Source organism: Saccoglossus kowalevskii, chromosome 12, assembly GCF_978046115.1.
Source record: "Saccoglossus kowalevskii chromosome 12, keSacKowa6.1, whole genome shotgun sequence".
NCBI classification, from domain to species: domain Eukaryota; kingdom Metazoa; phylum Hemichordata; class Enteropneusta; family Harrimaniidae; genus Saccoglossus; species Saccoglossus kowalevskii.
The window spans coordinates 35,128,217-35,150,763 of record NC_140652.1 but is presented as its reverse complement, the minus strand read 5'-3'; the positions used below and the strand labels follow the sequence as shown (position 1 = coordinate 35,150,763).

Genomic DNA, 22,547 nt, shown 5'->3' with positions numbered 1-22,547 from the left:
GTTCATACACTATATAGCCTTGAATTATGCATACACTATATAGCCTTGAATTGTACATACACTATATAGCATTGAATTGTGCATACACTATATAGCCTTGAATTGTACATACACTATATAGCATTGAATTATGCAGAAACTATATCGCATTGAATTATGCATACACTATATAGCCTTGAATTGTACATATACTATATAGCCTTGAATTGTTCATACATTATATAGCATTGAATTGTGCATACACTATAGAGCATTGAATTGTGCATACACTATATAGCCTTGAATTGTACATACACTATATAGCCTTGAATTGTGCATACACTATATAGCCTTGAATTGTTCATACACTATATAGCCTTGAATTGTTCATACACTATATAGCCTTGAATTGTTCATACACTATATAGCCTTGAATTGTGCATACACTATATAGCCTTGAATTGTGCATACTATATATAGCCTTGAATTATGCATACACTATATAGCCTTGAATTGTACATATACTATATAGCCTTGAATTGTGCATACACTATACAGCCTTCAATTGTACATACACTATATAGCCTTGAATTGTTCATACACTATATAGCATTGAATTGTGCATACACTATATAGCCTTGAATTGTACATACACTATATAGCCTTGAATTGTTCATACACTATATAGCCTTGAATTGTACATACACTATATAGCCTTGAATTGTGCATACACTATATAGCCTTGAATTGTTCATACACTATATAGCCTTGAATTGTACATACACTATATAGCCTTGAATTGTTCATACACTATATAGCCTTGAATTGTACATACATTATATAGCCTTGAATTGTTCATACACTATATAGCCTTGAATTATGCATACACTATATAGCCTTGAATTGTTCATACACTATATAGCCTTGAATTGTACATACATTATATAGCCTTGAATTGTACATACACTATATAGCCTTGAATTGTTCATACACTATATAGCCTTGAATTATACATACACTATATAGCCTTGAATTGTTCATACACTATATAGCCTTGAATTGTACAGACACTATATAGCCTTGAATTGTGCATACGCTATATAGCCTTGAATTGTTCATACACTATATAGCCTTGAATTGTACATACACTATATAGCCTTGAATTGTTCATACACTATATGGCCTTGAATTGTCCATACACTATATAGCCTTGAATTGTACATACATTATATAGCCTTGAATTGTTCATACACTATATACCCTTGAATTATGCATACACTATATAGCCTTGAATTGTTCATACACTATATAGCCTTGAATTGTACATACACTATATAGCATTGAATTGTGCATACACTATATAGCCTTGAATTGTACATACACTATATAGCATTGAATTATGCAGAAACTATATCGCATTGAATTGTGCATACACTATATAGCCTTGAATTGTGCATATACTATATAGCCTTGAATTGTTCATACATTATATAGCATTGAATTGTGCATACACTATAGAGCATTGAATTGTGCATACACTATATAGCCTTGAATTGTACATACACTATATAGCATTGAATTGTGCATACACTACATAGCCTTGAATTGTGCATACACTATATAGCCTTGAATTGTGCATACACTATATAGCCTTGAATTGTTCATACACTATATAGCCTTGAATTGTTCATACACTATATAGCCTTGAATTGTGCATACACTATATAGCCTTGAATTGTGCATACTATATATAGCCTTGAATTATGCATACACTATATAGCCTTGAATTGTACATATACTATATAGCCTTGAATTGTGCAGACACTATACACCCTTAAATTGTACATACACTATATAGCCTTGAATTGTTCATACACTATATAGCATTGAATTGTGCATACACTATATAGCCTTGAATTGTACATACACTATATAGCCTTGAATTGTTCATACACTATATAGCCTTGAATTGTACATACACTATATAGCCTTGAATTGTGCATACACTATATAGCCTTGAATTGTTCATACACTATATAGCCTTGAATTGTACATACACTATATAGCCTTGAAATGTTCATACACTATATAGCCTTGAATTGTCCATACACTATATAGCCTTTAATTGTACATACATTATACAGCCTTGAATTGTTCATACACTATATAGCCTTGAATTATGCATACACTATATGGCCTTGAATTGTTCATACACTATATAGCCTTGAATTGTACATACACTATATAGCCTTGAATTGTGCATACACTATATAGCCTTGAATTGTTCATACACTATATAGCCTTGAATTGTGCATACACTATATAGCCTTGAATTGTGCATACTATATATAGCCTTGAATTATGCATACACTATATAGCCTTGAATTGTACATATACTATCTAGCCTTGAATTGTGCATACACTATACAGCCTTAAATTGTACATACACTATATAGCCTTGAATTGTACATATACTATCTAGCCTTGAATTGTGCATACACTATACAGCCTTAAATTGTCCATACACTATATAGCCTTGAATTGTCCATACACTATATAGCATTGAATTGTGCATACACTATATATCATTGAATTGTGCATACACTATATAGCATTGAAATGTGCATACACTATATAGCATTGAATTGTGCATACACTATATAGCCTTGAATTGTGCATACACTATATATCATTGAATTGTGCATACACTATATAGCATTGAATTGTGCATACACTATATAGCAATGAATTGTGCACACACTATAGAGCATTGAATTGTGCATACACTATATAGCATTGAAATGTGCATACACTATATAGCATTGAATTGTGCATACACTATATAGCCTTGAATTGTGCATACACTATATATCATTGAATTGTGCATACACTATATAGCATTGAATTGTGCATACACTATATAGCCTTGAATTGTACATACACTATATAGCCTTGAATTGTGCATACACTATATAGCCTTGAATTGTGCATGCACTATATAGCCTTGAATTGTACATATACTATATAGCCTTGAATTATGTATACACTATATATCATTGAATTGTACATACACTATATAGTATTGAATTGTGCATACACTATATAGCCTTGAAATGCGCATACATTATATAGCCTTGAATTGTTCATACACTATATAGCCTTGAATTGTCCATACACTATATAGCCTTTAATTGCACATACATTATACAGCCTTGAATTGTTCATACACTATATAGCCTTGAATTATGCATACACTATATAGCCTTGAATTGTTCATACACTATATAGCCTTGAATTGTACATACACTATATAGCCTTGAATTGTGCATACACTATATAGCCTTGAATTGTTCATACCTTATATAGCCTTGAATTGTACATACACTATATAGCCTTCAATTGTGCATACACTATATAGCCTTGAATTGTGCATATACTATATAGTCTTGAATTGTGCATACACTATATAGCCTTGAATTGTGCATATACTATATAGTCTTGAATTGTGCATACACTATATAGCCTTGAATTGTACATATACTATATAGTCTTGAATTGTGCATACACTATATAGCCTTGATTTATGTATACACTATATAGCCTTGAATTATGCATACACTATATAGCATTGAATTGTTCATACACTATATAGCCTTGAATTGTACATACACTATATAGCCTTGAATTGTGCATACACTATATAGCCTTCAATTGTGCATACACTATATAGCCTTGAATTGTGCATATACTATATAGTCTTGAATTGTGCATACACTATATAGCCTTGAATTGTGTATACACTATATAGCCTTGAATTGTTCATACACTATATAGCCTTGAATTGTACAGACACTATATAGCCTTGAATTGTGCATACGCTATATAGCCTTGAATTGTTCATACACTATATAGCCTTGAATTGTACATACACTATATAGCCTTGAATTGTTCATACACTATATAGCCTTGAATTGTCCATACACTATATAGCCTTGAATTGTACATACATTATATAGCCTTGAATTGTTCATACACTATATAGCCTTGAATTATGCATACACTATATAGCCTTGAATTGTACATACACTATATAGCATTGAATTGTGCATACACTATATAGCCTTGAATTGTACATACACTATATAGCATTGAATTATGCAGAAACTATATCGCATTGAATTATGCATACACTATATAGCCTTGAATTGTACATATACTATATAGCCTTGAATTGTTCATACATTATATAGCATTGAATTGTGCATACACTATAGAGCATTGAATTGTGCATACACTATATAGCCTTGAATTGTACATACACTATATAGCCTTGAATTGTGCATACACTATATAGCCTTGAATTGTTCATACACTATATAGCCTTGAATTGTTCATACACTATATAGCCTTGAATTGTTCATACACTATATAGCCTTGAATTGTGCATACACTATATAGCCTTGAATTGTGCATACTATATATAGCCTTGAATTATGCATACACTATATAGCCTTGAATTGTACATATACTATATAGCCTTGAATTGTGCATACACTATACAGCCTTCAATTGTACATACACTATATAGCCTTGAATTGTTCATACACTATATAGCATTGAATTGTGCATACACTATATAGCCTTGAATTGTACATACACTATATAGCCTTGAATTGTTCATACACTATATAGCCTTGAATTGTACATACACTATATAGCCTTGAATTGTGCATACACTATATAGCCTTGAATTGTTCATACACTATATAGCCTTGAATTGTACATACACTATATAGCCTTGAATTGTTCATACACTATATAGCCTTGAATTGTACATACATTATATAGCCTTGAATTGTTCATACACTATATAGCCTTGAATTATGCATACACTATATAGCCTTGAATTGTTCATACACTATATAGCCTTGAATTGTACATACATTATATAGCCTTGAATTGTACATACACTATATAGCCTTGAATTGTTCATACACTATATAGCCTTGAATTATACATACACTATATAGCCTTGAATTGTTCATACACTATATAGCCTTGAATTGTACAGACACTATATAGCCTTGAATTGTGCATACGCTATATAGCCTTGAATTGTTCATACACTATATAGCCTTGAATTGTACATACACTATATAGCCTTGAATTGTTCATACACTATATAGCCTTGAATTGTCCATACACTATATAGCCTTGAATTGTACATACATTATATAGCCTTGAATTGTTCATACACTATATACCCTTGAATTATGCATACACTATATAGCCTTGAATTGTTCATACACTATATAGCCTTGAATTGTACATACACTATATAGCATTGAATTGTGCATACACTATATAGCCTTGAATTGTACATACACTATATAGCATTGAATTATGCAGAAACTATATCGCATTGAATTGTGCATACACTATATAGCCTTGAATTGTGCATATACTATATAGCCTTGAATTGTTCATACATTATATAGCATTGAATTGTGCATACACTATAGAGCATTGAATTGTGCATACACTATATAGCCTTGAATTGTACATACACTATATAGCATTGAATTGTGCATACACTACATAGCCTTGAATTGTGCATACACTATATAGCCTTGAATTGTGCATACACTATATAGCCTTGAATTGTTCATACACTATATAGCCTTGAATTGTTCATACACTATATAGCCTTGAATTGTGCATACACTATATAGCCTTGAATTGTGCATACTATATATAGCCTTGAATTATGCATACACTATATAGCCTTGAATTGTACATATACTATATAGCCTTGAATTGTGCAGACACTATACACCCTTAAATTGTACATACACTATATAGCCTTGAATTGTTCATACACTATATAGCATTGAATTGTGCATACACTATATAGCCTTGAATTGTACATACACTATATAGCCTTGAATTGTTCATACACTATATAGCCTTGAATTGTACATACACTATATAGCCTTGAATTGTGCATACACTATATAGCCTTGAATTGTTCATACACTATATAGCCTTGAATTGTACATACACTATATAGCCTTGAAATGTTCATACACTATATAGCCTTGAATTGTCCATACACTATATAGCCTTTAATTGTACATACATTATACAGCCTTGAATTGTTCATACACTATATAGCCTTGAATTATGCATACACTATATGGCCTTGAATTGTTCATACACTATATAGCCTTGAATTGTACATACACTATATAGCCTTGAATTGTGCATACACTATATAGCCTTGAATTGTTCATACACTATATAGCCTTGAATTGTGCATACACTATATAGCCTTGAATTGTGCATACTATATATAGCCTTGAATTATGCATACACTATATAGCCTTGAATTGTACATATACTATCTAGCCTTGAATTGTGCATACACTATACAGCCTTAAATTGTACATACACTATATAGCCTTGAATTGTACATATACTATCTAGCCTTGAATTGTGCATACACTATACAGCCTTAAATTGTCCATACACTATATAGCCTTGAATTGTCCATACACTATATAGCATTGAATTGTGCATACACTATATATCATTGAATTGTGCATACACTATATAGCATTGAAATGTGCATACACTATATAGCATTGAATTGTGCATACACTATATAGCCTTGAATTGTGCATACACTATATATCATTGAATTGTGCATACACTATATAGCATTGAATTGTGCATACACTATATAGCAATGAATTGTGCACACACTATAGAGCATTGAATTGTGCATACACTATATAGCATTGAAATGTGCATACACTATATAGCATTGAATTGTGCATACACTATATAGCCTTGAATTGTGCATACACTATATATCATTGAATTGTGCATACACTATATAGCATTGAATTGTGCATACACTATATAGCCTTGAATTGTACATACACTATATAGCCTTGAATTGTGCATACACTATATAGCCTTGAATTGTGCATGCACTATATAGCCTTGAATTGTACATATACTATATAGCCTTGAATTATGTATACACTATATATCATTGAATTGTACATACACTATATAGTATTGAATTGTGCATACACTATATAGCCTTGAAATGCGCATACATTATATAGCCTTGAATTGTGCATACACTATATAGCCTTGAATTGTACATACACTATATAGCCTTGAATTGTTCATACACTATATAGCCTTGAATTGTACATACACTATATAGCCTTGAATTGTGCATACTATATAGCCTTGAATTGTATATACACTATATAGCATTGAATTATGCCTACACTATATAGCCTTGAATTGTTCATACACTATATAGCCTTGAATTGTACATACACTATATAGCCTTGAATTGTGCATACACTATATAGCCTTGAATTGTGCATACACGATATAGCCTTGAATTGTGCATACACTATATAGCCTTGAATTGTGCATACACTATATTGCCTTGAATTGTGCATACACTATATACCATTGAATTGTGAATACACTATATAGCCTTTAATTGTGCATACACTATATATCATTGAATTGTGCATACACTATATATCATTGAATTGTGCATACACTCTATATCATTGAATTGTGCATACACTATATATCATTGAATTGTGCATACACTATATATTATTGAATTGTGCATACACTATATAGCATTGAATTGTGCACACACTATAGAGAATTGAATTGTGCATACACTATATAGCCTTGAATTGTGCATACACTATATAGTATTGAATTGTGCATACACTATATAGCATTGAATTGTGCATACACTATATATCATTGAATTGTGCATACACTATATAGCATTGAATTGTGCATACACTGTATAGCATTGGATTGTGCATACACTATATAGCCTTGAATTGTGCATACACTATATAGCATTGAATTGTGCAGAAACTATATCGCATTGAATTGCGCATACACTATATAGCCTTGAATTGTGCATACACTATATAGCCTTGAATTGTGCATACACTATATAGCCTTGAATTTTTCATACACTATATAGCCTTGAATTGTGCATACACTATATAGCCTTGAATTGTGCATACACTATATAGCCTTGAATTGTTCATACACTATATAGCCTTGAATTGTTCATACACTATATAGCCTTGAATTGTGCATACACTATATAGCCTTGAATTGTGCATACTATATATAGCCTTGAATTATGCATACACTATATAGCCTTGAATTGTACATATACTATCTAGCCTTGAATTGTGCATACACTATACAGCCTTAAATTGTACATACACTATATAGCCTTGAATTGTTTATGCACTATATAGCATTGAATTGTGCATACACTATATAGCCTTGAATTGTACATACACTATATAGCCTTGAATTTTTCATACACTATATAGCCTTGAATTGTACATACATTATATAGCCTTGAATTGTTCATACACTATATAGCCTTGAATTATGCATACACTATATAGCCTTGAATTGTTCATACACTATATAGCCTTGAATTGTACATACACTATATAGCCTTGAATTGTGCATACACTATATAGCCTTGAATTGTACATACACTATATAGCCTTGAATTGTTCATACACTATATAGCCTTGAATTGTGCATACACTATACAGCCTTAAATTGTACATACACTATATAGCCTTGAATTGTTTATGCACTATATAGCATTGAATTGTGCATACACTATATAGCCTTGAATTGTACATACACTATATAGCCTTGAATTTTTCATACATTATATAGCCTTGAATTGTACATACACTATATAGCCTTCAATTGTGCATATACTATATAGCCTTGAATTGTGCATCTAATATATAGTCTTGAATTGTGCATACACTATATAGCCTTGAATTGTGCATATACTTTATAATCTTGAATTGTGCATACACTATATAGCCTTGAATTGTACATATACTATATAGCCTTGAATTGTTCATACATTATATAGCATTGAATTGTGCATACACTATACAGCCTTGAATTATGCATACACTATATAGCATTGAATTATGCATACACTATATAGCATTGAATTGTGCATACACTATATAGCCTTGAATTGTTCATATACTATATAGCCTTGAATTGTCCATACACTATATAGCCTTGAATTGTTCATAGACTATATAGCCTTGAATTGTGCATACACTATATAGCCTTGAATTGTGCATACACGATATGGCCTTGAATTGTGCATACACTATATAGCCTTGAATTGTGCATACACTATATTGCCTTGAATTGTGCATACACTATATATCATTGAATTGTGAATACACTATATAGCCTTTAATTGTGCATACACTATATATCATTGAATTGTGCATACACTATATAGCATTGAATTGTGCATACACTATATAGCATTGGATTGTGCATACACTATATAGCCTTGAATTGTGCATACACTATATATCATTGGATTGTGCATACACTATATATTATTGAATTGTGCATACACTATATAGCATTGAATTGTGCACACACTATAGAGCATTGAATTGTGCATACATTATATAGCCTTGAATTGTGCATACACTATATAGTATTGAATTGTGCATACACTATATAGCATTGAATTGCGCATACACTATATATCATTGAATTGTGCATACACTATATAGCATTGAATTGTTCATACACTATATAGCATTGAATTGTGCATACACTATATAGCCTTGAATTGTGCATACACTATATAGCATTGAATTGTGCATACACTATATAGCCTTGAATTGTGCATACACTATATAGCATTGAATTGTAAATATACTATATAGCATTGAATTGTGCATACACTATATAGCCTTGAATTGTTCATATACTATATAGCCTTGAATTGTCCATACTCTATATAGCCTTGAATTGTTCATACACTATATAGCCTTGAATTGTACATACACTATATAGCATTGAATTGTGCATACACTATATAGCATTGAATTGTCCATACACTATATAGCCTTGAATTGTTCATACATTATATAGCATTGAATTGTGCATACACTATATAGCCTTGAATTGTACATACACTATATAGCCATGAATTGTTCATACATTATATAGCATTGAAATGTGCATACACTATATAGCATTGAATTGTGCATACAATATATAGCCTTGAATTATGCATATACTATATAGCATTGAATTATGCATACACTATATAGCATTGAATTGTACATACACTATATAGCATTGAATTGTACATACACTATATTGCCTTGAATTGTTCATACACTATATAGCCTTGAATTGTGCATGCACTATATAGCCTTGAATTGTGCATACACTATATAGCCTTGAATTGTTCATACACTATATAGCCTTGAATTGTGCATATACTATATAGCCTTGAATTGTACATACACTATATAGCCTTGAATTGTGCATACATTATATAGCATTGAATTGTGCATACACTATATAGCCTTGAATTGTGCATACACTATATAGCCTTGAATTGTACATACACTATATAGCCTTGAATTGTTCATATACTATATAGCCTTGAATTGTCCATACACTATATAGCCTTGAATTGTACATAGACTATATAGCCTTGAATTGTTCATACACGATATAGCCTTGAATTGTACATATACTATATAGCCTTGAATTGTGCATACACTATATAGCCTTGAATTGTTCATACTATATATAGCCTTGAATTATGCATACACTATATAGCCTTGAATTGTACATACACTATATAGCCTTGAATTGTTCATACATTATATAGCATTGAAATGTGCATACACTATATAGCATTGAATTGTGCATACACTATATAGCCTTGAATTATGCATATACTATATAGCATTGAATTATGCATACACTATATAGCATTGAATTGTACATACACTATATAGCATTGAATTGTACATACACTATATTGCCTTGAATTGTTCATACACTATATAGCCTTGAATTGTGCATGCACTATATAGCCTTGAATTGTGCATACACTATATAGCCTTGAATTGTTCATACACTATATAGCCTTGAATTGTGCATATACTATATAGCCTTGAATTGTACATACACTATATAGCCTTGAATTGTGCATACATTATATAGCATTGAATTGTGCATACACTATATAGCCTTGAATTGTGCATACACTATATAGCCTTGAATTGTACATACACTATATAGCCTTGAATTGTTCATATACTATATAGCCTTGAATTGTCCATACACTATATAGCCTTGAATTGTACATAGACTATATAGCCTTGAATTGTTCATACACGATATAGCCTTGAATTGTACATATACTATATAGCCTTGAAATGTGCATACACTATATAGCCTTGAATTGTTCATACTATATATAGCCTTGAATTATGCATACACTATATAGCCTTGAATTATGCATACACTATATAGCCTTGAATTGTACATACACTATATAGCCTTGAATTATGCATACACTATATAGCCTTGAATTATGCATACACTATATAGCCTTGAATTATGCATTCACTATATAGCATTGAATTATGCATACACTGTATAGCCTTGAATTATGTATACACTATATAGCCTTGAATTATGCATATACTATATAGCATTGAATTGTACATACACTATATAGCATTGAATTGTACATACACTATATAGCATTGAATTGTACATACACTATATTGCCTTGAATTGTTCATACACTATATAGCCTTGAATTGTTCATACACTATATAGCCTTGAATTGTACATACACTATATAGCATTGAATTGTACATACACTATATAGCCTTGAATTGTACATACACTATATAGCCTTGAATTGTTCATACACTATATAGCCTTGAATTGTGCATATACTATATAGCCTTGAATTGTACATACACTATATAGCCTTGAATTGTTCATACACTATATAGCCTCGAATTGTCCATACACTATATAGCCTTGAATTGTGCATACACTATATAGCCTTGAATTGTGCATACATTATATAGCCTTGAATTGTCCATACACTATATAGCCTTGAATTGTGCATACACTATATAGCCTTGAATTGTTCATGCACTATATATAGCCTTGAATTGTGCATACACTATATAGCCTTGAATTGTCCATACACTTTATAGCCTTGAATTGTGCATACACTATATAGCCTTGAATTGTCCATACACTATATAGCCTTGAATTGTTCATACACTATATAGCCTTGAATTGTGCATACACTATATAGCCTTGAATTGTCCATACACTATATAGCCTTGAATTGTTCATGCACTATATATAGCCTTGAATTGTCCATACCCTATATAGCCTTGAATTGTCCATACACTATATATAGCCTTGAACTTACCATACTTTCGTTCATTATTTATGCATAGTTTGTAATATTTTCCATTTTCTTGTATTTTAGCAAATGCATCATTCCACCAATGACGTAACGGATTGCCTTTGCGCATTATAAAGTGACCTCCCGATCCTCGACCACACCGTATTTGCAGTCCAATCGCTTCGGAATACAATGATAGTGACAAATCTTTCTTCCGGTAAAATGTGAAAAACGCGACTATCTGAAAGAAAAGAAAGAAAACATCATCTGAACGAATTGCACCCCATTCTTACATTATCTTATACTGAACAACACTTTGATATAAAAAAAGGGTTTCCCAACGACCATTTAAAACAATCCTTCATATACTAGCATATGTCAAATTAGCAGCACCCTTGGTGATTGTTAGCCAAAGACATCAGGCTATCATATACTATGCAATTACATAGATATTTCATTGATGATTACCTTGGCAACACGAATTTGAAATATTTGTTCGGTGAGTACGCTGATCAAGACCGGTGAGATGGTGGTTGAAAATCTTAAGAGTCTCATGAGTGAATATAACTACACCTCGGAATATAATGTGATTCTAATAACAATAACAAGAACTTTGAACACATTTATCAGTAAGACATTTGGAAATGTTTGGACATGCTGAAAGCTTCAAAGTTTATACCATACAAGGTGTAAGTCGCCTCTCTTCAACAAGTGTCCACAACAAATCACTGCTAGACTAGGTGCAACAAACTAAGACAACATTCACTACACGCTATTTCAAGCTGATTTTATTGAGACAGCGAGGTGCATTTGTTGAGTTGCGAGTTCGATTCTCGTGTTTCATATTTATATCTTTCTGTATGTATATGTGTAATTTCACATGAATGGACAAGCACAGTTGAAAGGCAGAATCACAGTCGAAACTATGTAATTACCTCTTCACTCCTTAAGGCTTCGACAGCATCATTTACCGTATTATAGTGGACTTTATGTAAGGGTGATAGACGGTCAAATCCGTTTATTACTCCGCTGTCTCCCAGACAGTTCTCATCATAAACGTCGCCTTGTAAGAAACCTAGAGTCGAAATAAATTTACTAGATTATGAAGTATATTTTCTTAATAAATTGAATACAAGATTCTATTATATTTTATTCTATTGATACCTGAAGTGTGGCTTAATGATAAGTGTGTCCGCCCGACAGCAGATATTGCGGACTCGAATTCTGTTATAGGCTGCACATTCAGCAGTGAGAAACAAAAGAGTACATATAGCCCACATGTAGGCTCGTGTAGGAGATGTGGCGTCTATTCGGTGGGCACGTAAAAATTGTCTTTTGTGTTCCATTTGAGCTGGAACCCTACACCACTAATTGATCTGGCAATCCCAAGGCACTCCAAGAATGTATACATCTACCACCATTAGCTGTACGAACATAGTATTTTTCCTTATTAATACTTATATTGTATTAGGAAGTCTTTCTATGACAACACATCATATTTAAATAACCTTCCAGTTGTTTGTTTTTTTGAAAAGAAGAAATAAATTGAGTTTTATTAGATTATTCACTTAATGAACTTATCTAGCAAGGAATATCTTCAGCAATTGCTGTCTGCGTGACATTCAGTTCCAGATATCATTAATTCTAATAGATCAGTTTTGTCTGAAGGACAACCCTCTTTAACTATTTGGGGTATTTGGTAATGAATAATCGTTGAAAACTATATGTAAGCAATTAAGCAAGCGTTATTATGAGCCAACTATTTTCCCGAATTCTTCAGATGTGTATACTAAAATGGAAAATCCTCACAGCATATTCTGTTAGTTATCAGAAATAGGTGCGAGACTTCGCTAGTAAAATCAGCATTAGCCATTGTGTGGATACTATGCCATCTGGTGTCACTTGGATGTCTACAGTAATTTGGTCGTACCTTGGAAACAAGAGCAGATAAAGTAAAACCAAGATACGATTGTCTAACTTACAACGTTCACAGGTATAATTCACAGGTAATTCGCGTGACTGGGACTTGGAAGTGTTAAAAACAGTGTTTTCAGTGGTCGAAATAGTAAAAACAAAGAGCACAATAGGAAAATTGACCATCAGTGTTACTCCTGTTTGCTATCTTAAAAGCTTTTAAACGCCGACAAAGTTGTGAATGTGACGTATCATTGTATTTGTTGTTATAAATTGATTATTGAGACAGTAATAATAATGTGTAGTTTTCACTCCCTATTATCATTATGTTTGTGTGCGATAGGCCGAGGTTACAACAATTACACGGGGTATACATCAAATGCCTCCGACATAACATCATTCAAGGATGAGTCCCATATTGGTATATTGCGTAATGTTATGGGAAAGCTGCATAAATACAAATGTCTTATATTGTGTACCTATTTTCCTTGTTACATCTGACACTTCATTCGGATTCACGTTTTTCGGATTGCCTTTCAAAACGTACAATACGCCATACATTGGCCTGAAATGCAATACCGGATCGGTGAAATCGAAGAGAGCAACACGTTGTGGTGTTTTATAGTAAATACAGCATACATCGTACCATCTCGACATAATTCCTAATGAGAGAAAAAACGGATACAGTAGACGCCCTGGCAAATTAGTTTGTCTCTTTTTTGTTATCCATTCATAAGTTGTATTAGAAAATATCTAGGCTGTATCAGGGGGTAAATTCTTCTCCTCGGGGTTCTCCACTTTTGCCAGGGGTAATCTCGTCTCGTCTCGTCTCTCTATCGCGTCCCCTTGAGGTGCGTGATCGGGGAAGTCACTTAAGCTTTACAGTCAAATAAGACACACACATCGAAATACGTTTCAACTCTCGTCTTAGTCGGTCTTTCGAGCACTCTATAAGACACAGCGCCCTGGGGAAAAAATCCCCAAGACTATCGCAAGGCTGACCCAAGACTCTTTTAGACTGCGTCAAGGCTCGCCCCAAGTCTCTCCAGGACTCGCCCAAGACTCTCTAGGACTGCTCTAGACTGCCTCTATCGTGGAGTACTCCACAAGACCAACTCAAACTCTCTTTATTCATTTTCAAAACTCTAACCAATTACAAAACAGTAAAAAGACTCTAGGGCGTAACCTTCAATCATAAAGCCAATCACACTAAGTACTGAACACGTCATATCTTTTGATTAATCGTTCACTACATTAATAACTACGGATACCAACTGTCAGAAATCTTAGTCAGAATAGCGACGGTTATCTCGTAATTAGTTCCAAATCACTGAGCCAAGTTCCGTCCAAAACTTCAAATAGGCCTAAACGATGACAGACATAACACAGCAATTCGCTAATAATCAGCTAATTAAGTCGATTAACTAATACGCGAAAACAAATTCATGACAGCTGCATGGCAATGAGTTTTGAATAAATAACGCTTTTATTATGTGATTTGTCAAATTATAGGTGCATATATTTTGCAGCTTTTTAAACTTTTTTTCATTTTAAACTTGTCGGCAGCTAGATTGGGTAGAAAGATATACAGCGAGATTAAGTGAATAGAGGAAATCTAACAGTGAATAAATAGACATGACTATTTCACCAACTCATGACTTATTGTAAAAAAAACGAAATAGCATTTATGATACATTTTATGGAGACAAATCAATTAAATCATTTCCAAAAATATGAAACAAACAGTTCGGATTGAAAGCGAGATTAGTTGTCATGGTAACAAACCTGACAAACAAATAAAAATAATAACATATGCTTCGCGTCTGAACCTCTCGTTGTCTATCTGCTGTAAACACATGTTATTCTTACGAATGGAAATGTTAAAACTACAAATAAATGTCTTCAGAAAGTATGCACAAAAAAGAATAATCTGCGGTAACAAGGTTGATAGTTGATTGCTTAAAGAATAAAAGTCATGTTATATATAAATGAGATACCTTGTCCGGCAACTGGTCTTTTACCATCAACGTGGCGGTAACAATTTTTGTTGTCATCATACATAACATTGCAATTCTTGCCAGCTTCTTCACATACTAAATATTAAATAAATATGAAATCACTGACACTGATATTACAACAAATACGTGAGCGAGCGTCCTGGTGGGTGGCTGGGTTTTGGAGTGCTTACCGAGATATTGACATTTTGAAATTTTGTTTTGTATCTCACTTACATATTTTTTTTACTAATCCAATAATCTATGTATTTCTGCAGCCCCAAGCGAGAAGAAGATTTTTGAATGTTTTTCCATCTTTTGTTTTTCTATTCTGCAAAGAAACATGGGAAAGTGGGGGTCCAGTATGTTCTCTTAAGCACAGTTACAAATAGGGACACGCAACCAGTGCAATATTGAGGCTATTGAAAAAAATGTCTGAAAGAGGTTACTGAATAAGTTCGTATGACGAGTTCGTAAGTGATAATATGGAACATGAACTATCGTGGAACCAGCTTACAATTTGTTGACGTAATCAGACAATATATAATTTTACCAGATCATTACAAATGACGTACCCAATTTAATGAGGTCGGGTATAAATCCTTGAATGTTTCCTTCGTTGTCACTGTAAGTAATTATTAAGATAATTAGTGAATACACTTTTTTTACCATTTCATCTTGATGAAAGTCAACATCGTATATTACCGATTACCATATATGTAATCTTAATAGTACTCTGACAATTGCCATTAAATCTCTAACAGTTTGCCTAACTATATATTTGACATATAAAGTTGCATTTCCTACATTTCGTCGTGCTGGTTAGCGATAAAGCACTTGTATGGTGGGTGTACATTTCATAGCGTCAATATTCTAAACGACTATACAACCAGATTTGAATATTTGAAAATGGCCGCATCAAGAATTGATAAGATAAGGGTCTGCAATTATCATAGTCATGCTTGGTGATATACAGTGAAGATATCACGAGGAGTGAACACACTGCGTGGGCGTAATTTTTTGAAATTTTCTGCCAACATCGTCATAAACACAGTAGGTGCATGGAAATATTAGCAAAATCAAAATCACAAAATGCACACTTTGAGAATAGACAAGGAAATTAGCAAACACGTTTTGCGATTTAATGCGAATCAGCACAGAAACATTATTTGCATTCGAATTTTCAGAATTGTAGGTTTATTTTACAATTTTGTGATCATCTAAAATGATTTCTAGAATGCGCGGCTTTAAGAAGATGCATGCAAGAGTTAACCGTGGTAATGATGAGCTCATTTTGGGAAACAGTCGAAGAATTACTTCCCGACACTGCTTTAAATGTCATTAAAACAGTCTCGAAGTGCCGAAGTTGTGACGTCAACGGTACGTTATCTGGTCTAGGGTCACCTCGGGGCAGGCAACACAAACGTGAATGACTAAATGTATTATTTTAATTTCCAATTTTAATATTTTATTTCTCTAACAAAATAGAGGCTCATAGTGCGTCGTGACTACTGATTTGTAATTCAATTCACACGGAAAAACATTTTCAAATTACATACTTACATGTGTTCCAATGCGTCTGTTGTTGATACATGCACTACAAACGTATATGTCTCCTGACTTGGTTCATTTGTTTTACCGTCTCGTTGTCCAGTTAAGTAAGGCCATTGTAATATCTGCAAAGAAAATATACATTTCAAACGCAAATAAGTAAGTTAGTTTTCTGGTATATTTGTTTCAATAATTTTCATTTGGGCATGTAATATTTGATACATGCGTTACTTGTTTACCTGGTAAAGATTTAACGGCACAGATACACCCAACGTTTCATACGAACCATAATCATCCTTTATATCTTGTAAAACTTCACTGCCAGCTGAAATGAAATTATAATGTATGCATTTATAACTGACGTGGTTGTTCTTGTTGTAACTTCGTTCTATACAACGGAGCCACATTGACCTATTTTAGTTTGCATAGTAGAAGAACAGAAACGTGAGTTGAATCATGTCGCTGAATGGACAGCAAGAAAAATGGACATTCGACTACCTGCAGACGTTCCGATGACAACCAGAACACATAAAAAGAGTAACATAGTCAGTTTGCCAAACTACTTTGTCAACAGTAACAGATATCTTCAGATCACAACGTTAAATGGTTTGTCGATAGATGTAACCAGACAGGATTAAAGTGCAGATCAAAGTGCAGAAATAATTACATATCATTATAATGCTGTGCACTGACCATTATTAAAATGCCACATTCTCATTGGTCGATCGGTATCACGTGCAGCCCTGTGATCAGACGATAACTAGGCAGTGCTTACGGCCAGTGCACGAAATACAAACAAGAATGTATGTGACCCAACTATACCGAAAGTTTTCCACATATTTTTACGGACCGAGTGAAGCGGCAATAGCTGTAACTATCAACCTTTTTTCTTTGATTTTTATTTTCAATCAAAAATTTCTTGTGTCATTACTGCCAATTTGTAACGACCATTGCCGAATTGTCGACACAACAAACATTGAATATACGCTATATACCGACGTTGTACATTAAATTAAAAGTAAATAAGAGAAGGATTAGAAAGTACTTCCATGTGTGGAAAGGATTGGATATATGAAGTTCAAATAAGGAATACTATACTAGAAGCACATATTATGTTTATTGCATGCAAAATCATTAACAAAATCTTGTTTTACCATATCTGTTGAATGGAACTTGAGAAACAAAAGAAATTACTATCACGCTAAGCTACAACTCGTATAATATATAACAAAACTTTTGTTCAGCAACGTTTACCTCTCATAATAATAATAATAAGTATTAGTATTATCCTATCATCTTGCCTTCTGACGCTGTTTTTCCATTCATTTCAGATTACCGTGGATATTTTCATACCGTATGATCATATTACTTCTATGATGTTTACATCTCTTTTATGGAGCGAGACTGTTCTGAGAGTCCCACCACTATCTGTGCGTCACACCGCATAATAACTAATTCAGTTGACTTGAATGGCACCAATAAACAATGGGAAGCTGATTACATTCTTTCTGCACCAGCACCAATCGAATTTCAACGTTGGACCAACCATTAATTGCACTTGCATGGAGCATAATGGTAAGTTAGTCACACAGCAACATACCGTAGTCTTACACAAACTCACTTACTTTCCGTGTTGCTAGCCATGCAACAAGCAGGGGGTACTTTTACTGAACACAACTGGCTACACATCCACCATCATGCCATGCATATCTTAGCCATTACCAAATGCACTTTGACCCCCATCATGGGGAATATTGCATAATGGAGATTGTCCACTTACATACAACTAAGCCCGTAGATTTCTCAAACAATGTTATGTGAGTAAAATAAAAGAGTCACTGGAAATTTAACATGGGCAGAGGCGTCAATACTTTTTGTGGAACATTTGCATCCAACTGTGAGACCTATGCACCAATGTGGTGACATGAGTAATAACTTGTGTAAAACAAACAAGAGTTTTTAAAGTATAATGCAAAAACCGTTTAATAAACCATGATATATCAAAACAGAAGAATTATAAATAAATAAATAAATAAATAAATAAATAAATAAATAAATAAATAAATAAATAAATAAATAAATAAATAAATAAATAAATAAATAAATAAATAAATAAATAAATAAATAAATAAATAAATAAATAAATAAATAATGGTAAATTATCTAAGTAAATGTTAGTTACATTAAATAAAGTTGGGCAACCGAAATCTAGTACACTAACAGGGTTGGTTGAGGGAACTCGTAGCATTCTTGAGCATATTGAGGTGTAACATTCTCTTTATGCCACAATGTTCCTACTTACAACATAAACAGGCAAGTCAGGGTTCCTCGTAATACATAGTAAGCATAGTCCACATTCTTGACCAGCACTCAATCACCAATGGTCAACACCATTGTAACTAGCTGGCCATAGCACTGCTTTTTACCCAATGGCTTTAAATGCTAGGTCATATGTTCAATGCATATACTCATGTAGGTTCTCCATAGATTTCCAAATATGGCTCCCATCCGAAGTATTTTTACATTCCCTATAAATTCACCAGTTTTCTCATTATCTACCATGCCAAGCAGCTTCATTATAGTGCAGTAGAACTGTTAACAATTTCCATTCCCGTGGGGTGACAGGGTACAGTGACGTTTCAATTCCCACAATCTGATGAGACTCCTCAATGAAATTGCACCCTTCACCATAAGACTGTCAAAAAGTTGTTTTTGCTGTCTGGTTTGTCGTTGGTATTGTCATTACAAACATAGTAAAGTGATTGGTAATCACATGGACAATCTAGCTTGGTAATCACATGGACAATCTAGCTTGGTAATCACATGGACAATCTAGCTTGGTAATCACATGGACAATCTAGCTTGTAATCACATGGACAATCTAGCTTGGTAATCACATGGACAATCTAGCTTGGTAATCACATGGACAATCTAGCTTGGTAATCACATAGACAATCTAGCTTGGTAATCACATGGACAATCTAGCTTGGTAATCACATGGACAATCTAGCTTGGTAATCACATGGACAATCTAGCTTGTAATCACATGGACAATCTAGCTTGGTAATCACATGGACAATCTAGCTTGGTAATCACATGGGCAATCTAGCTTGGTAATCACATGGACAATCTAGCTTTAGGTTCCTAAAGAAGTCACACACCAGTTTTCAATTATGTCTCACATCATGCTGAATCAAGATCCAGAAAAGGTGTATGTTCATGGCATCTAAACTGTCCGCACCTGTGTGGCTGTGAAAAAGTTGAGGGGCCATTATTTCGTACAAGTTACATCAAAAGTTAACCATGACAAATGTATCTCTGCCAGTCTATGCATATGTGACATTAAACATACAAACACACACCACCAGACATTATCAGTATACGGTAAAAGTTTATTGTAGCGAATAGTGATAATTAATATATAATATAATATACAATTATTTCGATCAATATTTAATACATAATGTTGACAGAATAGTAAGCATTTTGTTTGTTTAAGGTAGCAAGTTAGCCTTTCTTGATAACAAAAATGTTGATACTTCTAACCAGAACAATAACAATCAATCAAACTTATTGAAAGCATATACTTCATAAATGAGTATTTAGTTTCTTTCAAATTATCGTTTCTAGTAGAGTAATTGTTTTTTCACAATTTTTAGTGTCACTATATCAATGTCTAGGTGTTCGGTGGGTATGTTTGTGTACAATACATGGTTATATAATTTATTTGAGTGCCTTGCATCTGTGTATAAACTGTTCTATGCAATAATGGAACAAGTCATTGAAAATGTCCCCGTTAAATTTTTGAAAGTTCTTTTTGTACTCGTCATATCAAAGCGGAGATGTTGTCGCGAGCATGTCTTTGAAAATTGAGTCCCAATTGGCAAATACAACAGATTGTTTATCTACATCAAATTCGAACACGTGTTGCGTGACGCCCTTCCGGTTTAAGACATAGCAAAGAAAAACATAGATCACAAGTAAAAGTAAAACAAATTGAGATGCATGTCTATGTTATTGCACTTCCTAAAACTATTTAAAGTATGTTTGTGGATGGGAATGAGGCACTAAAATTACATTACCATACTTCTCATAAATATGAATGCTTGTTGCCATGGTGCCCTACAATAAATCTGTACATGGGGATTACAATGTTAAGATATGTGTAATGACGGAATTTGAGATTCTGGGATAGGGAATACAGCAATTGCAACTCTTTGTAATTGTATTGATAGTTCTGGATTAAAGTGGCTAACAGACCCTTTGTACAAGTCAAGCGCCCTCTTGTGTTGAATAATATGGTGAAGGCAGCGTTTTAAAATTTTCAGTTTTAATAAATATCAGTTCAAAATAATACAATTTAACGTTTGTCATGCCTCTAATTCAAATTTACATTGGCGTTGTTGTCAAACAATGGTGATCTATCTGTGAATTACACTTGCCCATCTACATCATAAAATTAAAAAAAACTCCCCACAGTGGGGATAGTTCATCAGTGTATTAGTGTAATACGTCCATATCCCTATAACCATATCTGACTGACGGTCGGTCGGTCGGAGAACATGTATCCTAACATGTATAACCTACGTACCAAATTTGAATGAAACCTGACAAAGCATGTCCAAAATACGACATTTAAAAAAAACAAGATGGCTGCCAGTCGGCAATCAAATCGCCAAACCACTGCATGTGCATTGGTGCCATAGTCAATTTAGACACGTGACATAGGTGGCTTTGGGTGTTATATCTCCAAGTCACACTCATTCAGTTTCTAGAACACT

At 33.2% G+C, this 22,547-nt stretch overlaps 1 protein-coding gene across 1 annotated transcript in view; it reads right to left on the bottom strand.

Moving 5' to 3' along the window:
• LOC144347583 (uncharacterized) overlaps window positions 1-14,878 on the bottom strand; it is an 85,289-nt gene extending 70,411 nt beyond the window's left edge. The window contains exons 1-3 of the mRNA XM_078007403.2: window positions 14,701-14,878; window positions 13,243-13,382; window positions 12,332-12,548 (exon numbers count right to left, since the gene is read on the bottom strand). Of these exons, the coding sequence (XP_077863529.1) occupies window positions 12,332-12,548; window positions 13,243-13,382; window positions 14,701-14,878 (535 nt within the window). The remainder of the gene's footprint in view (window positions 1-12,331; window positions 12,549-13,242; window positions 13,383-14,700) is intronic.
• Window positions 14,879-22,547: the final 7,669 nt, after the last annotated feature.